General features: G+C 52.7%; 1 protein-coding gene across 2 annotated transcripts in view; it reads left to right on the top strand.

Moving 5' to 3' along the window:
• The window catches only part of RGS3 (regulator of G protein signaling 3), a gene marked incomplete at both ends in the record, with an annotated part of 74,442 nt that overhangs the window by 23,132 nt on the left and 37,066 nt on the right, over positions 1–14,244 (top strand). For both annotated transcript variants that reach the window (XM_080355996.1, XM_080355997.1), the window contains 3 exons: positions 755–945; positions 2,420–2,503; positions 8,906–9,017. In XM_080355996.1, coding sequence (XP_080212122.1) covers positions 755–945; positions 2,420–2,503; positions 8,906–9,017 — 387 coding nt within the window. The remainder of the gene's footprint in view (positions 1–754; positions 946–2,419; positions 2,504–8,905; positions 9,018–14,244) is intronic.

The raw sequence follows: 14,244 nt of genomic DNA, 5'->3' as shown, positions 1-14,244 counted from the left end.
AACTCTGATTAACCTACCACCCAGCACCGCATGATGTGAAATTCCCACACTTTGCCAACTCCCATGCCCAGAATCCAGAGCAGGCTGGACTTGTGTGGATAAAAATGTCCCAAGCTTTAAATTTCCAGTGTTTTTTTTTCCCTACCCGAGTTAGTCCCAGATGGTTTTCCCCTCCTTGGAAAGGGAGGGGTCAGGGCTTGGTGCCACAGGCAGGTGTTCCCCAATGGTGGGAACCTCCTTGATGCTCCTGTGATACAAGAATGACCATTTAAAGTCATGTTTGGGGTTGTTCTCTATTTCTTATTTCCTAGTACTGCACGGGGAGGTGTGTATAATAGCACCACATCTCTTCCTCCACACCACTGTATTCAGAACTGGCACGGAAGGCAGCGTGCACCCATCCAGGCAGATGTGCTGGCCGGCAGCTGTGCTTGCGGTGGCTTCTTTGGCTTGTTATTTGTACATAAATAAATGTTGTTGTGCTGCTGGTGTGATCCAGCTCAGTCCTTGGTCCGGCAAGCGAGTAGCTCTTGAGTGAGCAGAAGTGTCAAGGGACATCTTGCTTTGCGTTACAAAAAACGAAGTTGTTGCTGTTATTTCCTGACTCTGGGGAGTTTTGACAGCAGAGGGCTGGGTGTCCCTGCAGCGCTCGGCTCCGGCTGTTCCCCTCGGGCTCTGTGTGCCCGGAGCGCAGCAGCTCTGCGGGAGCTCTCTCCTCATTCTGCATTTCTTCCTGCTTCCTCTGCCCACCCAGGAAATGCGAGTAAAGGGAAATCACACGTGGGGTCTGGGAGAAAATCCAGGCTGATGAAGACTGTGCAGACGATGAAGAGCTACGGGAACTACCAGAACCTCACCATAGTGAGGCCGCACATCCCGCACTCCAGCTACGGCACCTACGTGACGCTGGCTCCCAAAGTGCTGGTGTTCCCTGTCTTTGTTCAGGTGAGTGCAGACAAGGATCCAGAGCAGTAATGGTTTGACAGAGGATGTTCTCACTCCCCACTTCTTTCTTAAAATGTAGCCCTGCATTTAGTGGTAGTAGCTCTAACTACCTCTGTGTCTTCCCTTTTGTGCTTCATATGGCCAGAATGGCAGAAAACCTCACCTGATCCTTTATATTTAAGTACATGACTGATGAACACCATCCCTGGGGCTCTGGAACCATCTGTCCTCGGTACTCATGTCAGCTTGGACTGGTGATTTCCTTTGGACCCAAACCCATGATCCACGTCTGTCACTCTGGCCTCAGCCAGACGACTTGGGGACAAATGTGAGGCTGGGGGACATGCCTTATGTCCTCCCCAACAGCACCTGGGTGGCCGTTCACACTGGCACCAGTGCATTCAGCAGCCAATTTGCTTTTTGGTAGGGACACAACTGGCACTTCTGTCCTTCAGCTCCCCAAATTTGTATTTGGGTTGAGCTTCTGGCACTTCAGGAGCTGGTTTTTATACTTTGCGCTAACACTGCAAGGCCCTGTGCGGGTGCCCTCAGGTGTTTGCTGGCCATGCTGCTCGGGAGCATCATCCTGGGCTGGTTTTACAGGGTTTGTTCTGCAGCCATAACACTGTAGAATCATTTTGCTTGGAAGAGACCCTCAAGATCATTGAGTCCAACTGTTCCCCCACCCCTGGCACTGTCCCATGTCCTGAGAACCTCATGTCCGTCTGTCCAACCCTCCAGGGCTGGTGACTCCAGCACTGCCCTGGGCAGCCTGTTCCAATGCCCCACAGCCCTTTGGGGAAGAAATTGTTCCCCAGACCCAACCTCAACCTCCCCTGGTGCAACTTGAGGCCGTTCCCTTTGCTCCTGGCGCTTGTTCCTGGGGAGCAGAGCCCGACCCCCCTGGCTCCAAGCTCCTTTCAGGCAGTTCAGAGATCAGAAGGTCTCTCTTATCTGAACTTCACTGATACTGGATCTCACCGTTAGAGAAGGTGCTGACTGGGGAGCTGAGCGTGCAGCGTGGCATGAGAAAGGGCAGCTGCTTTAAAGTTGCTGTAACTTACTGTGAGAGTAATCCATAAAATAATGCAGCAAATACTCTTGTCTGAGGGACGTGAGAACCTGCCGTGCCACCGCTGTGGTCGTATTTCCTGCTAAAAAGCGCCCATAATGAAGCCCACGCTGTGCAGAACAGTTAACGTGCAAAGAGGCGAGCGGCTGATTGTCTTTTTATAGCTGGGGCTGACGTGGGTGTGAAGCGTGAGACTCACTTTGTGCCGTGGGGCTGGACTGCAGCTTTCCGTCCCTCTGAGCGCAGTGCAGGGCAGCCTCTCCCTCAGCGACTTACACCTTCAAGGGAGGACAAAGTGGGTTTGGTGGGTGGAAAGTTGTTCTGGTGAACCGCAAACCACAATTCCAGTGGAAGGTCTGACTGTTTCTTTCTTTTTCTCTTTTTTTCCCATTTCAAACGTAGCCCCTAGATCTTTGCAACCCAGCCCGGACTCTGCTTCTGTCAGAGGAGCTGCTGCTTCATGAGAGCAGAAGCCGGACTATGCAGGTGAGACTTTCCGTGCTCTCTGAGCCTCCTAAACACCCTCTTCTGCAGTCCTGTATAGTTGATTGAGAAGGGGAATGTTTTATTTTGCAATACTTATATTAAAAGCAACAGGACTGGTGAAGGGACTTGAACATAAGCCCTATGGGGAGAGGCTGAGGGAGCTGGGCTTGTTCAGTCTGGAGAAGAGGAGGCTTAGAGCTGAGCTCAGCACTCTCTAGAACTACCTGAAGGGCAGTTCTAGCCAGGTGGGGATTGGGCTCTTCTCCCAGGCATCAGCAATAGGACAAGGGGCCATGGGCTTCAACTCTGCCAGGAGAAATTGAGGCTGGAGATTAGAAAGCAATTCTGTGCAGAGAGAGTGGTCAGGCATTGGAATGGCTGCCCAGGGAGGGGCTGGACTCACCGGCCCTGGAGGTTTTTAAACTGAGATTGGGCATGGCACTTAGTGCCATGATCTAATAAACGAACTGGAGTTGGACCAAGGGTTGGACTCGATGATCTCTGAGGTCTTTTCCAGCCCAGTCAATTCTGTGATTCTGTAATATGATATTTAGAAAAACTCGTCAGTTTATCATGGGATAAACTAAATATCAAATCTCTTCTCTGCTAGAAATCCCCTTTTTTCCTCTTCCTTCCTGCTCACAAAGCAGCAGCTGCGCATGGCAAATCCCTGCCGGTTACAGCCCAGCAGCTGAGGCCACGGGCAGACTGGGAAAGATGAGTTCAAGAATATTTTGTGCCAGGTTAGAGAACTAGACCGAGAACTTGTTACGGGGGTTTTCAGAAACTTAGTTCCTGTATCAGGTCACATGTCCAAATTCCTCTTTTTCAGCTTCTTATCTGTAATATTATCACAGAGTTGTTAAAAATCTGGGGAAGGAACTAAGCTTTGGCTCCATGCTGTACCGTGTATGCGACACCTTTCAACACCCAAACTGGCAGAGCCGAGGTGTTGATTACATTTGCTGCTGCCTTCCCTTGCACACAACTGTAAAATCAGCAAAGCCCTGGAATTTGGGACAGGGAGCGGCAACTGGGAGAGCCCACACATGCGTTGAGTTTCTGCTGTTCCTTTTGAGGCATTTTCAGCGAATCTCACCACTGTACAGAATGATTTGGTAGTGAATTTAGCTGGAATGAGCGACGCGTCATCTTCACAGAGCCATGAAGGAATTTTTGGTTGACGCATTTTAGTTTCTAGGTGACGCTTTCAGAGACACGTCATGTCACTGCCCTGTACAAAACAGCACAAGATTGTGTTAACTGAATCCTCTCTCTGGTTTTCAACGTGGAATTCGTCCCTTGCTTTGACTTGAGTCATGTTTGTTTTGTTAAATATACAAAAAATTGCATGACCCGTCAGGAAACTTGTCACTGATTTATAAATCAAGCTCTTCCCCGCATGTCCTGCTGCTCCTGGGGACCTGTGTGAGTGAGGAGCAGGTGGGCTCGTGGCTGTGCGGCACAGCTGGGCTGCGATGGCTCCAATACGGTGGCCAGTGTGAGGTCGGGTGCTTCTGCCGGCCGTTTTGGAGCTGTTTGCTTTCAGCTCAGACTCAGAGGACTCAGCCAAATGTGCAGTAATTACGCATAATTAATGCTGTGTGGAGCATGTGTGTGTTCAGGGTGTTCGTATTTAGAGGATGGAGAGCCTTGGGATGTGTTTGGAGAAGTGCTGCTCTGTCTCCAAACAGCAACATTGGCCATTTCAGAGATGCAGCTTTGGGCAGATCAGAAGGATGGGACGTCTTGCAGAAAGGACTCTGCTTTCTTACGATGCCCTAAGGATGAGCGTGAGGCTGGAAGAGGATTTCCCAGCTGGAACTGGCCAGGAATGAGGCAGCGTTTTGGAGCAGCAGTGCGTTGGGGCCGCGATGTCTGTGCGAGCCTGGCAGAGGGACAAGGCCAGAGATGGTGACTCAGCGTAGACAACAAACAGAAGCAGGGAATGGGGAAGGCAGGAGGGTTTCCCTTGGTGTGAACCCCGGCGTGGCGCTGAGCCCCCTTCTGTGGGAGCTGATGTTGCAGGTAGTAACACCAGGACATGAACCATGACCCTGGGGAAGGGCTTTCTCATGCCTGCCCTGTGTCACCGGGTCCCTGCAGGCTCTGCAGAGCTTCAAGAGACTGGTGCAGGTCTCTCTGGAAAGCCAGAGACTCCTCCTCTCCAGTGGAGTGTCTGCTTTGGTCCTGAGATAACAGAACCTACAATTCCAAAGCCAGCAAGACCTAGAATGGCCTGGACGCAGTGGTACATCGGGCTCTGACTTCTCTTCTTGCTGGACTTCAGCTCACTCCCTCTCCAGCCTTCTCCGCTGCCCAAACCACGGCTCTTGTTTCCGATCGGTCTTTTCTTCCTTGCTCCGTGTGCTGTTTCCATTTTCCTACTGTGCATCTCGTCCAGCCTCTCTCAAACCGGACCACTGCCCCATGGTTTGCAGGGCTGGTTTTGGGATGTTATTCTGCTTTGGCAAAGTGGGTCAAGAGAGGAGAGCCTGGGTGCTAGGGCTAGAAATGGAGGAGGTCCTGTTTCTGTTTTGGTTTGTGTGTTTGTTTGGTGGTTGGTTTTGTGGTTTGGTTTTGTTTTATTTTTCTTTTTCTAAAAAATTATTATTATTATTATTTAAACCCAGAATCTTTTTCCTTTAGCAGTTCCCACACCAGGCACTGCGTCCTCATCACTAATCAAACTCTCTCCCATCTCCTGAAGGATCAACCTGTCTCTCTGGAGGCTCGCCAGCATCTGTCCTTTCCCTGACCTCACCTCTGGGGCAATCCTTATTCAGCCCTTAATCATATCCTGTCTAGACTTTGCAATTCCCGCTTTTATGATCTTCTGAAGTCCTTCTCGCCTGCGGAGTGCCAGAAGAACCAGCGTGATCCAGGCGATTGTGCAACAGGTGTCGAACATGAGCCTTGTCCTTTTTTGGTCTGTTTCTAATGTACCCGGAGGCAACTTCCCAAAGCCCTGAGGTACCTTCGCAGTGTGGGTTGTATTCGCTCCCTTCTCACCCCTCAGGTTTGCCCTGACCCATCCTGTGTCGCTGGTGCTCCACTGCAGGTGACAATTGCAAACTCCTGCTGTGACCCCAATGGGGTGCATGGGTGAGCAGGAGAGGACGGGCTTAAGAGGAGAGGTGACTATTCTTAATATTGAATGTGAAGGTACTTTGGCTGCAAGGTTTAATTTCTGGGCACCTTTTCACATTTTAGTGACCACATTTTGCTTTCCAAGGTGTGGTTATCGCTTCCCTGTCCCTGCCGTTGGGGCTCTGCAGCTGTCTCAGTGTTGATCTCCCGATCCTGGGGGAGCACACTGACCCACTGCTCTCCACCTTCCCTCCTGGCCCTCGTTTTCTCTTGTTTTCTTTTAGGAAACACTTTAAACATTCCCCTTCCTTGTGTAACAGTGTTTTTCCAGTCATATTCTGTAGTTAGTCAAATCTATGAGTGTGAGAGGCTTTGCTGTTTGCTGTGGTGAAGAGCACGCCCAGGTGAACAGTGTCCAAGACATCCGTGTTGCTTCTCTAAACACTTTTTTACCCCTGTAAAATCCATCCCCCCCCAAAATGTCTGTGTGACAACGGCCCGGTGGCCCTGGGCACTCTGGTGCTCACACCAGTGTGCCTGTCTCTGTCTGCATAGGAGTCCTTCCATCAGGCCGCTTGTTCTATTTCTGATTTTGGGGTAGGAAATCAGTTCTGGGAAACACACAAAGATACTCTAGTTCTCCAAGGAGCAACTCTGGTGGATTCTCTATCGTGCCTGGATGAATTCAGACGCCGGGTTTTCTTTTTTGTTTGCTCTTTTGCTTTTATGAGCCTTGTGAGTTTTCACGGTTGGTACCAGATCTGTTTGCCAAGGGCTGTTAGAGGCGTGTTGCAGCTTGTCCGCAGTGCAATGGCAACTTGAGCTCTGGGTTTCTCTCTCCAGCCCTCCCTGGGCTTCATGGCGCTGGGCTGCTCTTATAGAATCACAGAATCATTTTGGTTGGAATTGAATCTCAAGATCACCGAGTCCAACCAGAACCCACCCTGGCACTACCTCATGTCCCTGAGAACCTCATGTCCGTCTGTCCAACCCTCCAGGGATGGTGACTCCAGCACTGCCCTGGGCAGCCTGTTCCAATGCCCCACAGCCCTTTGGGGAAGAAATTGTTCCCCACATCCAACCTCAACCTCCCCTGGCACAACTTGAGGCCGTTTCCTCTTGTTCTAAGGCCCTGGCTGTGCAGGTGGAAGGGACACCCTCTTTTTCTTCCCCCATCAGCAGAGGAACCTCTATAAACACTGTGTGGAGCTGCTCTGGAATCAAGAGTCTTTCTGGAAGCAGCATCTAACAGATGCTCTTACAAAACCTGCACTGGCTGCGCTTTTATGTTCTCTCCATCATGAACTCAATCAGTCCCATCTTCCCATAAAAGCACAATGTTACAGAATCCTGGACTGGTTGGCGTTGAAGGGACCTCTGGAGATCACCTAATCCATCCCACCTGCTAAATACTCTGTATATACTCTCTAAATTCCCTGCAAATACTCTTTGTGTGTTTCTGTTTCCATAATTCCCTAATTAAATCTACTTGCTTTTGAATTGATATTTTATTTCCTGCTGATCCTTCTAATCTTTTTTCTACCCTTTAAACTTCCATGTGTATTAGGTCTTCTCTTTCCTCCATTTCCAGCATGACCACTTGCTGATCGTGCTTTGATCTCCTTCACTTTGCTGACTTGTTATTCTCAAAATCCATGAATGTCCCTCCTTTAAAGCTGAGAGACTTACGATGGCACCAGACATGTCCCAGAAAAGGTACCTTTTGGAACAAGATGGGCATGGAGGAAACTTTATTGTACAGTTTGTACTTCATTATTATTTGTATTAATAATAGGGTCAGAAGTAATGTAGAGGATGAATGTGGGTACTAGGTAAACAGTCTGTTGTGAGCCAAAGAGGGGATTTTCCAAATAATATAGAGAAAAACAGACACTCCCTGCTTTCATTGTCAATTAAATCTACCCTGGTAGCTCTGTGCTTATTAAAAATCCCACAAAAATGAATTTGCACAGCAGGGAGAAATCTTGTGGCAAGGGCTTGATTGTGGTTTCCAAACCAGACACTGCTGCCCTGACATGAGACTCCCCACCCTGCGATAAACTCTTACCCCAACATGTGTCCATCGGCTGCTGGGCATGGGGACAAACTGCCCTGGCAGCGCGTCCCCATGAGCGGTGACTCAGTCCGTCCTGAGCAAAGTCACCTCCCCGAGTGTGACTCGGTGGCGGCAGCAGTGCCAGCTCCCAGTGAGCCCCTGGGATGCTGGGCTGTTCTCTGACTTTTGCGGAAGGGCTGCTAAAAGGCCATGAAAACCTTTGTTGCTGTTGCTTAGTGTTGCAAAGCGGCTTTCCCTCCGCTGAGGGAGGCTTTTGGGAGCATCCCGAGGAGTGGTGGGAAGCAGCCCCGTGCTCACATGCCGCTCCTGCGCTGAGAGCGGCGCGTGGTTTGGCAGTGGTGCAGAACATCCACCATCTGCCGTGCCCACCGCTGTGGGGCAGCCCCTTCCTGGCATCTCCTGAGCATCCCCTCCTGACTCCTGCCGGGCTCAGCCCTCGGCCGCTGGCACAGCGATTGCGCTGGACTGCAACCCCCGACAGGCTGCTGGGTCAGGAACTGCCTCTTCTTGTTTTAAAGATTGCACTGATCTGTTCTGATTGAACCAGGGACCTCGGGCAAGAGGCAGAAGTGGAACAAAACCTACATTTTGAGTTGTGAGCGCTCGCCTCTGCCCCGGAGAAGCTCCCGGCTGCCGTGACACTCGGGTCACGGCTCGAGCACAAAGCTGGGCAGGCACTCGGTTCGGATTTTGCATTTCCCCCATCAGTGTGGTTTAAAGGTGTCAAGCTTGTTCCCTGCAGCTGCCCTTGTGGGTTCTGCTGCTGTAAAAGCCAAACTGTTGTTTTCTCAAGGGAGCACTGAGAACAGTGAGAAGCTCCTGAGTGAGTTCAGGGAGATCACGTTTGCCTTTAGGCTGCGACTTCTCCAGTGTGCTGGGATTAGTTGGCAACTTATTCCCTCCTCCCAGTCCTCTGATTTATAATTTATGTAAATGGGAAGTGACATGAGAGAGCAGAGGGTGTGTTTGCGTGGCGTTAAACTGTCAGGCAGGTTTATCCCTCTTGTCACGGGACTCCACAAGCCTCAGCAAGTGAAGGAAACCTTGTCCGGAGGTGCTGGGAGCACCCTGCGGGGTGTAGCAGCACCCAGCCCCTTGGGGAAGAGGTGCCTGGGCTGCCTGGCACAGCTGGTGCATCTCCCTGGGGTAAAGGACCTTTCCAGGACACTGTCTTGGTGCCAAGAGGTGAATTCCTTAAATTCCTCACAGCTTCTTCGCTGCTCTTGTGCTTCCAGGTGACTCTCTTTGTCTACTCTGACCTGCTGCTTTTCACCAAGGAGGACGAGCCCGGGCGCTGCAATGTGCTGAGGAACCCTCTGTACCTGCAGAGCGTCCAGCTCCAGGACGGTGAGTGTCTGCAGCAGCACCTGGAGACATTTGGGGCATTTTTGGGGCCTCTGGCCATAAGGGTTTCTGGCCAGCAGCAGGAGAGCACCCCACTATCCCATTGTGTGTAACAGCACTGTCCAGCTGGTGCTGCCACATCATCCTTCCTTGGGGTACAGGGCCAGCATCACCTTTCCCATCCTTGTCTTAACAGCTTTGTCCCCTGGGACACCTCGGGGTGCTCAGCATCGCTTTCCAGGGATTTTTGGGTGCATCTCGGGGATTTTGGGCTGGTGTTCCCCAGGGTCTTGCTGCGCCAGGCTGTTCCTGTTGCTGGTGTCACTGTGCCCACCGCAGGGGCTGGTTGAGACTGAGAAAAGGAAGTGAAGTCTTGAGGTTTCTTGCCTTGAGAGTTCAGAGGTTGTCTTCGAGGCTGAGCCCTACCGACCTTTACTTTGCTATTTCTCCCTTCAGCCGCCCACAGTTTCCCCCCACGCACACCCCGAGCGAACAGTGGCTGTGAGGGGAGGCTGAGGACCGTCCCTTGCTCTCTGCAGCTTGCCTGGATTTTCACATCAGGGAGGGCTCCCAGGGCAGCGGGATGATTGATTATAAAATCAGTTATTTCAAGTTGAAATGCGGATGCTGTATGAGAGATGGCCTTCAGCTACTCAGGGTCAAAAGAGGAATGAACGAATTGCTCTGCACATCCTATTTGCTACGGTGGAGCCACTTCAGGGCCCTGGTCCCAGTCCCACCTTGTTCTTTCTTTGGTGAGGACGCTTTTTGGCTACAGGCTTGTTCTGTGCAGTTGCCCGACTGTGTGAGCATGGGGCTGGTGTCCTGGCTGCTTCTGGAGCTCAGTGGTGGATGTTGCTGGACTGGGACCCTGCCTGGGAAACTGTGATTAGATAGAAGGAAAAGCTTTTCTGTGGTGAGGTTGGTCAAATGTTATGTTGCCCAGAGAGGCTGTGGGATCTCCATCCCTGGAGGTATCCAGGACTCGGCTGGGCACGGTCCTGAGCACCCTGGTCTGGGTGCTGTGAGTCAGAGCTTGGACTAGGGACCACCAGAGCCCCTCCAATATGAATTACTCTGTAGCTGTATCAACTGACATCTTTATGCAGTCCCATGGCCCTGACCAAAAGGGATGAATCCAGATCTGGGCTGCTTCTCCAAAGGGATCATTTTCTGGATGAACTTTGCCACATCCCATGACTTTTCCCAGCTGAGCTCTGTGGATGAGCTGCATCTTTCCACGTGCCCCACATTGTTGCGAGCCTCAGGGCTGGGGATCTGCAGTGCTGTGCTGGACACCACAGGCTGCCTGTCAGTTGGTATTTCCCATTTCCAACAACATTTCTGCTCCCAGATCAATTCACTGACCTATTTGGTGGGTGGGGAAACACGGCGAGGCAGACGAGGTGCCAGGGCACGACCCGTGCAGAGACCCCTTTGAAGCTTCCCTGGGGTTTGTTGAGTTTGTTCTCAGGGCTGCTCATTTCTAAGAAACGGACAAAATAAGTTGTTCCTCATTGAAGTGCTCGCTGGTCGGTGCTCGCTCCGGGAACACGCAGGCGTGTGCCGCCCCGGCTGCTCTCCAAGGCTGTCGGATAAGCCTGCGCAAAGGTCTGTTTGCAGCTCAGCTCAGGAATGTTCCTCATAACCTCGGGCAGAGCAGTTGGGTTTTGTGAGCGGTTTTCTGCCGCTTATTTCCTTGTTGCCATAATGACTCGCCTGGCTCACATCTGGAACAGCTTAACAAGCCTGTCCGAAGGGGATATTTGTCTCTGCGGTGCTGAATCGCCCCCATACACCGGGAATCCAGCGCAGGGGGTTTGCAGGCAGCTTACCCTGCTGGGCTGGGCAGAGCTGCTTCAAAGGTGGGTGGAACGAGCGAAAAGATGTCTGTCCCTTTTGGCAAAGAGTTTCGTTTGGTCTCTGAAAGAACTGAATGGCACATTAATAGGAACAGGCGTATTGCTGAGTATAACAATTGAGACATCTCCGGTACACTGAAGACCATTGTGATGTTTCCTGTTTCTGCCGCTCACCGCACTGTGCAAAAGCAAATCAGTATAATCTGCTTTACAATGCTCTGTCTTCCTGCTTTAGAAGCCCGGCATGGCTGATGAGCAGCACGCCAGCCAGCGTTTCCAGCGTGGCAGGGCTGGCTTCCTCACTCAATACTGTGGGAATTTCCAGGCGGAGGTCGGCGCCGCGCTGGGATCCTGCCCCTGGGTGGGTGTGAAAAGCTTTGGGACAGGGACGAGCACTCTGCTCCTGTTTTGCAGCTGGGATGAGGATCCAGGGGCTGTGAACCCCTGTGTCCCCAGCCAGTATCCTGCAGACAAGCACTTTTCATGTGCTGTTTCTTGCAGCAATTGGCCCTGAGATAATCAGGTGCCCAGAGTGTGATTTATGGGGCTTCTGCCCCACAATGGCTTCTCCCCACTGCCCCAGGGGTGCTGGGAGGTACCCTGGGCTCGCACCCTCCCTGGGGACATGTGCCACAGAGGGTGACAGCCTTGTCCCTGCTCAGGAGCCATGTCTGGATGTGCAAAAGTGGCTTTTTCTGTCCCTGTGCACCCAGGTCCTGCAGCACCCTGCACTGTGAACTCCTCTTTGGGTGCCCAAAGCAGTTGCATCCTTGCTGAGCAGATGCGAGGGGCTGGGGATGAAGGTACCTGCCCTCACCATGGGCTTTGTCACTGTCCGCTGGGCAGTGCAAGGAGACACTGGAAAGAAGCAGGACCATCTCTCTTTTCCCATCTTTTTGACCCAACACCCAGGGTGCACCACCCAAATCCTGCAAGCAGTGGGTGTTCTGGGGTGACCTGGGGAATGGACAAAGCTGGGGCAGTGCTAAAAACTGCTGTTGTGCCGGGAGCTGTGCAAGCACCGGCCCCATGTGTCAGTGTGGGTGTGCAGGATGAGGCTTGGCCAACATGGGGGACGTGTCCCCACAAAACTCACACTCTCCTCCTGTCTGTGCCAACGGGTCAAGTTACGCTGAAAGAGAAGCCAGTCCCCATCGCAACACATCAGGAAGAATTTAGATATCTTAAAGTGAGGTTTTTTTTTACTCCTGCTTATTTCCTTTCAGCGTTTCGCTCAGTTTGGCTGGGAGTGTGTGCTGTTCAGCTGTCAGGAGAGGTGCAGGTGAGGAACGGAGCTCTGGGTTAGCGCGGGCGGCTGCTGCTTTCGCTGTGCGAGGTTGTGCCTCTCCCCTGGCCGTTGGTCACTTGTGGCCCCTGGTCCGCGGTGCAGGAGGTGCGCAGCACGCTCTGGAACACAGCGTGCTGACCCTCTGGAGACTGGAAAAAGCTCCAGGGGAAGAAATCCCGTCAAACCTGGTTAGTGCTGAAATCTGCACTCAGGTCTGTCTGTTCTGGCTCTGCCATGGCTCTCCTGCCTCACTGGAGACCGGCACTGGCCAAACATGCTGCTGGGCTGGGCAGCCAGGCTCTTGTTTTCTCTCTGCGGGCAGTTATGGGTAGAAAATGGGATTTCAGCGGTTCCTTAGCCTGGGTTGGCTCCCTGTTTGTGCATCCCACGGGCACTGGGCTGCTTGGCCATGCGCAGCAGTGAGCCCTGTGGTGCACAGGAGCTGCCAGTGGTGGAGGCTGCCAATGCCAACATTTGTAGCTCAATGGAGAGGAATTTGGAAGGGAACTTAATTCTGATGGTTTTAGGCTTTGTCAGGATCACAAAAGGAATAAAGAGAGGCCCAAGAGAACCGGGGTCATTCCCAGAGCCGTCACACTGTGATGTCACCTTTCTTTGCTGAGGGTACATGTCTCTAGAGGGTGATGTGTTCAGCTTGGGAACATTGGATTAAAGTTGGATTGCTGGAGCAAAAGTGACTGAGACCTGTTGGTTGTCTGCAGTTTGCTTTGCAAGGCAGCCTGGAGAGCTTTGCTCCTGGTGCAGGGAGGAGCGGAGAACCCAGTTGAGAGGATGAGGTGGTTTTTGTACCGCTGACTCTGTGGGACATAGAAGCAGCAGAAGGGGATTGGACACTCATGGTTTGCTGGCGGCAGGACTAGATCCTGCCCCCAAAACCTCCCTCGAGGGGAGAAGCACCGATCGAGGGGCTCCCATGGGAGGCTTTGGCGACTCAAGGAAAACGTTCTGTGCTGGTCCTGCTGGGATTTACAGATGCGTGTGCTGGAGAGCTCGGGCAGAGCCGTGGAGAGCGATGGATGGTTGCTCTGGTGCAGAGGTGGGACACAGGCTCCCAGACGGGCGGCTCAGTGAGTGCTCTCGGGGTCCAGCACCACTCCTGTGCCGGAAGGGGACATTTGGGAGCAGCGCTGGAGCCCCGGGGCCAGGCTGCTTCCCAAGCCTCATGTTGCTCAGGGTGGAGTAGAGCGAAGCTCCTGAAAATAGAGGGCTCCTGATCCATGACGTCTGCAGGAACGCTCCTGCTGGGGCTGGGCTGCAGCACCCTGGTGTGTCCCGTGTCCCCATGGTGATGTTCCAACCCGTTTTCTGCAACGTACGCTAAAAATGAAGCTGGCAGTGGGGGCCTGTGCTCCCCGAAAGGGCAGCGGGAAGGGGACATCCTGCAAGTGGCTCCAGGCCATTGCGCTTCTTTCCTGGGTTTCACATTACCATGCAGTGACTCAAGAGGCATCCCAGGCCCTCAATGGGTCACAGCTCTTATCTCGACATTTGGGCTGCTGCCTGCGGCAGAAGAATTGCAGTCCCCTGGGGAACAGGGTGTTTCCACCGCTGCACAGAGCCTGTTCGCATCGTTAGCGCGGCTCCGGCTGTTGAAGTGAAGCAGAGCTTGTGCTGACACCACCTTGAATAGGATCTGCGGCTGTGCCCAGGCTGCAGGGCTGATCTCATGGCAGAGATAATGACATTAAAAGGGTTATGAAAGCTGCCTGCTACCAAGGGCAAAGCTGGTGCAGGGCATGCTTGTGTGAAGGAGTGAGCTGGTTCCAGGAGATGGCGTGTGAGTTGGAGTGACCCTGTGGCAGCTTCATAGAGTCACAGAATGGTTTGGGTTGCAGTGCCCTTCCCAGCTCCCCCAGTGCCACCCTGCCATGACAGGGACATCTTCACCAGCTCAGGGTGCTCAGAGCCCCGTCCAGCCTGGCCTGGGATGTCTCCGGGGATGGTTCATCTACCACCTCTCTGGCCAACCTGGGCCAGGTTCTCACCACCCTTGTGTCCTCCTGCGAGGCTGATCTGTGCCAGGAGCTGGCTTCCCTTGTGGCTGGGGACAATTATGTCT

Source organism: Nesoenas mayeri (assembly GCF_963082525.1).
Source record: "Nesoenas mayeri genome assembly, chromosome: 18".
Lineage (NCBI taxonomy): Eukaryota > Metazoa > Chordata > Aves > Columbiformes > Columbidae > Nesoenas > Nesoenas mayeri.
Note: the sequence above shows the minus strand (reverse complement) of the source record. Positions and strands in the feature narration are given on the sequence as shown.